This window comes from Rhinoderma darwinii, chromosome 5, assembly GCF_050947455.1.
Source record: "Rhinoderma darwinii isolate aRhiDar2 chromosome 5, aRhiDar2.hap1, whole genome shotgun sequence".
NCBI lineage: Eukaryota > Metazoa > Chordata > Amphibia > Anura > Rhinodermatidae > Rhinoderma > Rhinoderma darwinii.
This window is the reverse complement of record NC_134691.1, coordinates 299910836-299919936: the sequence shown is the minus strand read 5'-3', so window position 1 is coordinate 299919936 and position 9101 is coordinate 299910836. Positions and strand designations below refer to the sequence as shown.

Sequence of the window (9101 nt, the reverse complement as noted above, 5' to 3'; positions counted from 1 at the left end):
GCTAAAATGCTGAGCATCTGCCGGACATTTCCATCATGCCAATCGTTAGCGCCCGCTAGGCGAGGAGGGTCATTGTTGCCCTTAGACTGCTTTGTGTAAAGGTCAGTTCTCGCACCAATGATGCGTTTACATTGGCGCTATCAGATTTACGTTGGCACGATCGTTTAATATTAGATAAACGTCATTCACACTGGACAATTATCGTTCGAGTGGGTCAAAAAGAAGCAAATTGCGGCCGTAATTGGCGACTACATTGGAGTAAGTAATCCCTCTGCACTATTTTTTGGCATCCTGTAAAGCCTCAGGAGGAGCTGCATGTGTGAAGTTTTCCAGCACACTGGAGCGATCCCCGGCTGCAGTCTCCACACTCCCTCCACTTGCCATGCTCTCTCTCTCCAGCAGACTGTCTACGACCGGGTGCCGTCTCCCCCTCCCTTTACTACTCAGCCATTTACTCTGCTGACGGACAGCTCACGCCACCAATCAGAAAGCAGGAATGTCTCTACCCCTCCCCCCTCTTTTCCCATGCCTGTGGAGAGGGGGGGGGGGGCTGTGCCCTACTCCCCACCCTCTCTTTGTATCAAACATCCGGGTTTCCCTCCTGGCTCCTCTCGTTATATTTTAGAAGCCATTTTGGAGAGAGTTGAGAGTATTTGGGAGTGTTTTGTCAGGTAACAATGAAGAGGCAGTGACCAGAGCCCGCAAGTCCTCTCCAGTGACTCCCCCACCACACACACTGGTTCTGTCACATTGAAGTTTGGGCTCCTGTGTGTCTGTGCCTCCCCCCTCCCGCCCCCGTGTAATCTGCTTGCTGCAGAAGGTGGAGTCGTCCTGGCAGGGGGGGAGTCACTACTGCTGCTGTTTGATCTGCCTGGGCTCCACATTCACACACAGTTCATTCCCACGGATCCAACATTACACGCCCCCCTTGCCCACGCGTGGGTGATCCCGACTGACTGGCACACACAGTGACGGGCGGCTGCATGGTGGATACATATGTAACCAATGTGAAGGGATTATCATCGTCTCCGGCGGATGGGATTGTATGTGTTCTATGGGCTGTGAGACCTCCACCTCCTGGGAATATGGGGGCTCTGGGACTGACTTGTGCACTTCTTCTGGTAACTTTCTGTGCAGGTAAGACCCAGTGTGTGTGTGTGGCCATGTGCTCAGCCCTGTATATCCATGTATATCTATAGTGACTCCTGTATGTGTGGAGAACTTTACCCTGCTCCACAAACTCCTTCCTTATAACACCTCTGGACTCTCCCTCTAAATCCACTTCCCCCATTTGTTGTAAAAATTGGCAATTATTAACCTCTTCGCTACCAAAACGATCAGATACGCTCAATTGTAATCTTTGGAAACCTTTTACAGTCCACAATTTCCTCAGATTGTCACCGTTTGACGGGGGCGGTAACGGCGATTGACTGTGAAGCACATTGACCGTACTGGTCGTGGAGGTACAAAATCCTTCACATCGTTACAATCCATCGTTTTTGTAACGATTCGCCATCGATCCCAAAAAGGAATTTAAAAAAATATCTGGATCGATTATCATTTGTAAATAATCAAATCCGGTCACGTCTATGGGGATTTCTTCCAGGAAGTTTCCAGGATCACTGCTATGTCTTTGTATATTGTGCACGTGTCTGGGATTTTTTTCTTCCAACTATTCCTCTTAATCCACAGCACACGTGCGGTCAGCCTGTTACCAGGATAGATCCAGATTATGACACAGGTGGAGATCCGTCACTAGTGGAAGCGGTAGACATATGGGGGTCCCAATATTGGAGAATAAAGGGAGTAAAAGTAAAGTGTCAGCTACAAAAACCATTCACACATGTAGCTAAATGCTGCGAAATGTTCCTCTATAGTCGTGATTATGGGGGCAGACATTTTTCTGGATTTCCTGTTAATAATCCCATTGATGAACACTACAGTCAACCTGACATGGCTGCTTACAGAGAACAATAGATTGTATTGCCCCGCAGATCACATAGAGGTAAGGTGCACTTTAGGTTTGGTGTCCCTTTAACTAGGATACGGTTTTGGGGTTTGTAGTCTGGGAGCTGCAGACAGACCCTGCCAGGCGGGTAATGAAGTGTTGTGATGCCCCCCAGGGTTTGCTATTTTTATGAGATGACTCATTTGGCTTTGATTTGTGACTTGTGATGTGCAGTAAGTACATTGTAGTAAAATAAACCTTCCCCTCCCATAAACACAAGTCAGCGTGTTGTGTTGCATGTTCATAGTGACAGCCGCTTCCTTGTATGTAACGTGTTCAGCATTGTCTATGGATACAATGTATACATTCATATATATTATGTAATACCGTCTCATCATTGCCTGCCTGCCGTCCCCGATCAATGAAGGGTGTTGTACCCCGTTCACACATGTGTAATGTCTATACGTGTTGTAGACTGTGTAACGTATGGATGTGAGGCTGGGGGATGTGGCGCTGTGGCTGACTGCATAGCTTGTCCTTATCATACCTCACATAACCCCTGTAGTATGTGGAGCTGCTGGAAACATGGGGGTCTGACTGCCTCTAGAAATGGTGGAAATGGCAGGGATTTAGTGTCTATACCTAAAATACACACTATGTAAGGATGACATACATACTGCATGTATATTCTATATATTTTATGTATGTATATATAGTAAACACTCGGGCAATGTATGGTTGGCAGGCTACACCTCCTCTCGCCAAAGTGGCTAATGCAATTTCTCTAGATCCTAGACTAGTCCAGGGCTGCTTTGGGGGGTGGGAGATTGCAATTTGCAACCCCCCCCCCTTGTTATGATGAATGCCAGAGGGGGGAGGGGTAGGATAGAAACTGATCTCTTGTATGGTTGGCAAACAATCTGTTACCTCTATCCCTGTGACACTAGAATGTCCTTATCTGACAGAGCGTAGTAACCTTTTCCTTCTTGCAAGACATGGCAGAACAAGCCCTCCATACTGGGGAAGGAATAGCAAAAAAATATGCTCTCTTGGTAATGTCTCCTTGCAGACAAAGGGTTAACCGAGTACCTCCTCCAGTGGTTATTTCAGGGCATATTCATTTGTGTTTGTTTGTTTTGTATTTTGTATCATCTTTTATTTTACATTCAGCTGTTTGTTTTAGGTATGGGCGGACTGAATGCTTTGCTGTCATTGTTCTGCCAGCCTGGGTGTATGCGCTGAAGGGCACGGTGTGCCCACCCCTTCCCAATAAGTGTATTATATAGACGTGTGAGGGAATATAAATAGGGTGTGCGCCTCTGTCCTCACTGGGTTTTGTTTAGGAATGTGGCACGCCAGCTGAAGTGTAAGAGGCAGCGTGCTCCTTCCACCATCTCTGTTTTCTTTGTTCAGGGTTCTCATTAAAAATTCAGTGCCAGTGTTTATAACACACACACAACCTGGCACTGTCATGATTCTCATTTTCACTTTGCACCCCCAGGAGATGGGGCATATCATCAAATAGGTGGCACCAAGATTGGGAACGCTTCCTGTTTCCTTCTTGTTTTTTTAATTTTGATATTTTGCATTTTATTCCAGCACCCTGCAGGTTAATACATTATTCATTATTGTAAATTCAGCACTCGGGGGTTCAAGACTTTTTTTGTTTTTACTAAACTAAAAAGATCACTGCTCTAACTTTTGTATTCTAGTTTGTGTTTAAAATTTGATCCTTGAGCGCTGATTACGTGCTGGTCCATAAAAGTGGTCACCGTCCATAGAGTTCTGTCAATTTAAGGCTCCCTTGAAGATTTCCTGCCCGTAATAGGCGCGATTAACGTTATAGCAAGTCGATCGGCGCTCGATTAGCATAATTTGCATGGAGTATTCATCGATACTGTATATAACAGAACGAACATTAAAGCGATCGTACGGACGCATCGTTTCATTATTGTCGGCAGAACATCCCTGTCTACATGGGCAGATGTGCTGCCAAAAACCAATGACTTTAAAGGCCCTTTTACACGGCCAATGATCAGGTAAGGAGCGCTCATTTCCGATTTGTTTTAAACATCAGCTGATGAACAAGTAAATGTTGCTAGTCTGCAGTACATCTCTCTTTGTAAGGCTTCATGCCCACGGTGCTATCCGTTTTTATCACTGATGGCACCCTGAACCCATTCATTTCAATGGGCCCATGCACACTTCAGTTATTTAAACGTATCCGTTCCGTCAAAAGTAGAGCATGTCCTACTTTGGTCAGTGATTCAGTGACAGTGTAGCCCATAGAAGTCAATGGGTCAGTCAAAATAACGGATGGCACACGGAAGGCTTCCGTGTGCCGTCCGTTTTTGACGGATCCGTTGCCATAGCAACGGCTGGGTGAGCCAAGGTTCACAGACTACAGTACACATTCATTCCTGAAGATGGATGTGGAGAGACTCATAGCATTGGTGCATGATCACCCAGAACTGTGGGATAAGCGGGCAGAATTCTACCACGGCCGCTATAAAAAAGGACGCCGCGTGGGAGAAACTTGCCAAGGAGCTTTTGACGCACAGATGGCAGCAGGGAACTAGTGCCCAGCGTCACAAAATAAGCAAGTAAATGCACACATTTCACTCCAACAATCCCAAAAAACCAAAGCAAGCCAAGCAGAGTCATCTCAAACTGTTCTCTATGTTCTGAAAGCTGCAGAAAACAGCACCGAAAACTTCTTGTAACCTTTCTATGGGTGTTTCCTGTGACATGTGACAGGTTCAAATGAAGTTTACCTTCCGTTTTTTTAAACGGAAAAACGGAAGCCAAACGGAAGCACAACCTCCGTGTAAAACGGAAACACGGAACGGAACCTGAGTGCACACAGAAACAAAAACGGACACACGGATCCGTCAAAAACGGCAGATAAAACGGTGATGGAAGTGTGCATGAGGCCTAAACATGGAGATGTGCTGCCGACATGATGCAAATGCATGGGGACAGATGAGCTGTATTATCAATCAGCGCTCGTTTTTAAACGTGGTTATGAATACGGGTGATAATGCCCACATAAAACGTGATCGGCTGACAAACGTGCATTTGCTCACTTGTTGACTAATCACTGGGCAAGTTCCACGGGCCGATCGTGCATGAGCGCTTGAAAGTGTGCTTGTTTGCCCAATCATCGGCCCTTGTATAAGGGACTTTATTCTAGCTGTACCCCTACAGCTGCGATCTCTGAGGTCAGTGTTCGGGGTGTACGTTTAACAGAGAGAATGACCTGTGTTTTGTTACAGTTGCCGGCAATATTCCACGATGGTTGGTCTTTTTATATTTTTCATATATAAACTTACCCTGTACATCTACTTTAGAATAGATGATAAGTTCTCTCTATTATTTTTGTATTAAAATTAGGCTCCGCGGTTGTCTTACTCTTTACTCATTTGTATTCTTGTACGTTTTGTGTGATTATTACCTTTTGCATCGGTTTGTACTTCATTTCCAATGTAAAAATTTCAATGAAAACGGATTAAATATAAAACTTCACGATGGGGCACTGCAAGTATTGCGCACACGTTTTTTGTGGTTACACGTCCTTGACGTTTTCTACTTTGGATTAGTTCTGTCTGCAGGTTATTGGAAGTTCAGAAGTTATATAAACGTATAATGTATATTCACACTTTATATTCATTTCTGTAGCTCCCACGTGTGCTGCCATTGCTCTGTACGCTAACATCAGGCTGTAAGGGCTCGTCCACATGTAACGGAATTGCTGCAGAAAATTTCTGCAGCAGTTTCGCAGAAACTAGCATGATATCCGCTGCGGAAAAACCGCACCAATTCTTGCGTTTTTTTTTTACTGCAGATAATGGTGTGGCTTTTGCGGCGTTTTTCCTCAATGTTGGGAGATGCTGATATCTCTCCTGAAAAACACAGCAATTCAGTCCACTTTCTGCAGCAGGTATTGATGTGCCGCGGGATGAAAAATACGCACCGCAGGTGAATTTCTGCTCAGAAATTTTACGCAGCATGTGGATGAGATTTGTTAAATCTCACCCACTTTACTGCTACTGTATTCTGCTGTGTATTTTCAGTCCGCAATTTCGCTACGTGTGGACAAGCCCCGAGACTTCTATGGTGCTGTGCTGAACTGCAAATCCCAACTACATTGAAAGTTTGTCTTGTATTTATGTTACATTACTTTTTGTATCCCCCCATTATCAAGATGTCCACCAGTGCGTGTACTTCCTCAGATTCACTTCGGTATCCTATAATTCTGTGTAGTCTCACTACTCTTTTATGTCTGTGCATGTGCCCCAGATCTCCCAGTGGCCACCACATATAATTCCATCTGGGTCCTCCGCGAGTGCCCCAGGTATCTTCAGCTTCTGCCATCGTGTCTGACGTGAAAGATTATGATGAATGATTTTACATCGTTCACCATATTTGATATGTCTAAGGTACTAAAAAACAATACGGTCTAAGAGATGGAAATCTACTCTATGGGTGAGAACCGTTACTGTTCTTAGTATGCAATCTTTCTCAGTCATTCGTGGTAGGCACTCTCCGTAGTTTACTTCTCTTTATTATTGTCCGATTCAAAGTATATGTAAGGCTACACGGCGACTTGTGGCTCGCCCAACGTAAGATCGCAATGTCGCACTGCTAAAATTGCAAATAATAAAAGCGAATGTGGTTGTGCTGAAAACCAGTAGGTCTTGTTTTTCTGCCGACTGTTATGTTGAGGCGAGTTGTAACGTGGCAACATTCACTGTCATAGGTTGCGATGTAGCAGCGCCTCATTGCGATCTTATGTCGTGCGGCCACAAGTCGCCGTTTAACCCTAGCCTAAAGAGACACTAAGGGGCATATATTAAAACTGGTGTTTCAAACGCCATCCTTAATCTAACATTGACTGGTAGTGTGCCAAATTTATTAAGAGGTGCACTCTTAATAAATTTGACACATCTTTAGCTCTCTATGGGATAGAAATGCAAATCTACGCCTTCTATGAGCTGGTATAGACTTTTGCCACAACTTTCCAGGGTAAGTTATGGCAAATCTGTTGTTGTCGTTGCCCCCCCTCGCTAAATCTTCCACTTTTTCTTGCCACTTTCGAGCGGCAAAAGAAGTAAAGTCGCAAATTGTAGTGCAACTATGGTTTACACCAAATGTTTCTACTTTTTAACGCTATAAAACTGGTATAAATCTTTTAATATACCCCCCCCCCCCCCCGGTATTTCCCATTTTATATAGCTTGTTCTTTCATGTAGGGGGGTGTTTATATTGTGGGAAACTACTAGCACACCCCACATGAATACTTTAGACTCATAACTATGTCCACTGTATTCTGTCTCAGGTGCTATTAACCAAATTGCAAGTTTTTTTTTTTTTTTTTTTTTTTTTTTTTTTTAATGTTTGGTCTAATAGCCCAGCGGACCTGTCACTATAATAGGAACTACTCTTCTTAGAATAAACCAACCCCCCCCCCATCAACGGATCGTTCCAGGTCCAGTCTAAGGGTATGTTCACATGGTCTATTTTCAGCCCGAAAAACAGCTGAAAAATCGGAAGCAGAACGCCTCTAAACATCTGACCATTGATTTCAATGGGAAAAATGGCGTTCTGTCCCGACGGGCCATTTTTATACGCGGCAGTTTTGAAAAACGGCCGCGAAAAAGAAGTGCAGGTCACTTCTTGGGACATTTTTGGAGCCGTTTTCCATTGAGACTATAGAAAACCGCTCCAAAAACGGGCGTGAAAAACGCAGTGAAAGTCGCGAGTGGCTTACAAAACGTCTGAAAATCAGGAGCTGTTTTCCCTTTAAAACCGCTTCGTACTTTCAGAAGTTTTTGACTCAGCATGTGAACATACCCTAAGATGTATTATTACACAAAAGAAATGGCTGTCCATCTAATATACTCCGACTCTTAGAAGGGAGTACCTCTTACACGAGCCGATGATCGCACTTTTGAGCTCTCATTTCCCTGTAAACATTGTTAGCGATCAGCCAACAAACTAGCTGATTGCATCTTTTATACGGGCACAAAAATTCATCATCGGTTCTCAGCAGCACTTCTGACAATGACGAAACTGTATGTGCCCGAACGATCGCACCAACGATGGATTATGATTGCACCCTGTAAATCGAGCTCAATGAGCACCAATCAACTTGCTACATTGTTGATTGGTGCTAGTTAATGGCAGAAAATCTGCCAGTGCTAAAGTACCCTTAGGTGCTCACACACGAGCCTGTTCAGTCCGTGATATACGGTCCGTATTTCGGCCGCATCTCCCGGACCGAACACAGTGCAGGGAGCTGGGCTCCTAGCATCATAGTTATGTACGACGCTAGGAGTCCCTGCCTCTCCGTGGAACTACTGTCCCGTACTGTAATCGTGTTTTCAATACGGTCTAGTAGTATTCCGCGGAGAGGCATGGACACCTAGCGCCATAGATAACTATGATGCTAGAAGCCCGACTCTTTGCAGTGTGTTCGGTCCTCGAAATGCGACCGACGTACGGACTGTATATCACGGACTGAACACGCTCGTGTGAATCCAGCCTTAGGGTAAAAGCTTATTCACACTAACGTATGCGGGGCCGTTCACGTGGCTGTTATTTTAACGGAACGTGTGAAGGATCCGTTGAGGTATGTCCTATTTTCTTCTGTTCTCAGATCCCTCGATAGACTCAAAACTGAGGGAACCGTGAAGACTGGTCCCGCACTGGCGCTACTCGGACGTGGAAAAACTATAGTTTTTAACATCTGAGTTTGCACTCGGTTGTGTGAATAAGCCCTGAGTCTAAACAGATTTTTTTCCACTGTGTCATTTACCGAAAATCCACATGTTGCCATGGATTTTCGCAACAGAATTGACATGTTGCGAATTTTAAACTCTGCATCATGCCCTGAATTCTATACAGAATTTTTTCCCTCTACATGCAGACGGAGGCTTTCAAATACTATCCACATGTATTGTACAGTAAATATCACACTCCGAAAATCTGGGACAAATCTGTGTCGCCTGATCTCATCCTAAGGTTATAATCACACATGACCGAATTGTTGCAAAGATTTCTGTGACTGAAAATTCCATTAATCTGAATTCCGATAAATAGCACAGTCGCGGAAATGTCTGTAATAAATGTGCCACGTGTCCGTATAACCTCA

General features: G+C 44.5%; 1 protein-coding gene across 1 annotated transcript in view; it reads left to right on the top strand.

Annotated features, from left to right (window-relative positions):
- The first annotated feature begins 642 nt into the window (after positions 1 to 642).
- ACVR2B (activin A receptor type 2B) overlaps positions 643 to 9101 on the top strand; it is a 173183-nt gene continuing 164724 nt past the window's right edge. The window contains exon 1 of the mRNA XM_075827344.1: positions 643 to 1137. Coding sequence (XP_075683459.1) covers positions 984 to 1137 — 154 coding nt within the window. The 5' untranslated portion in view covers positions 643 to 983. The remainder of the gene's footprint in view (positions 1138 to 9101) is intronic.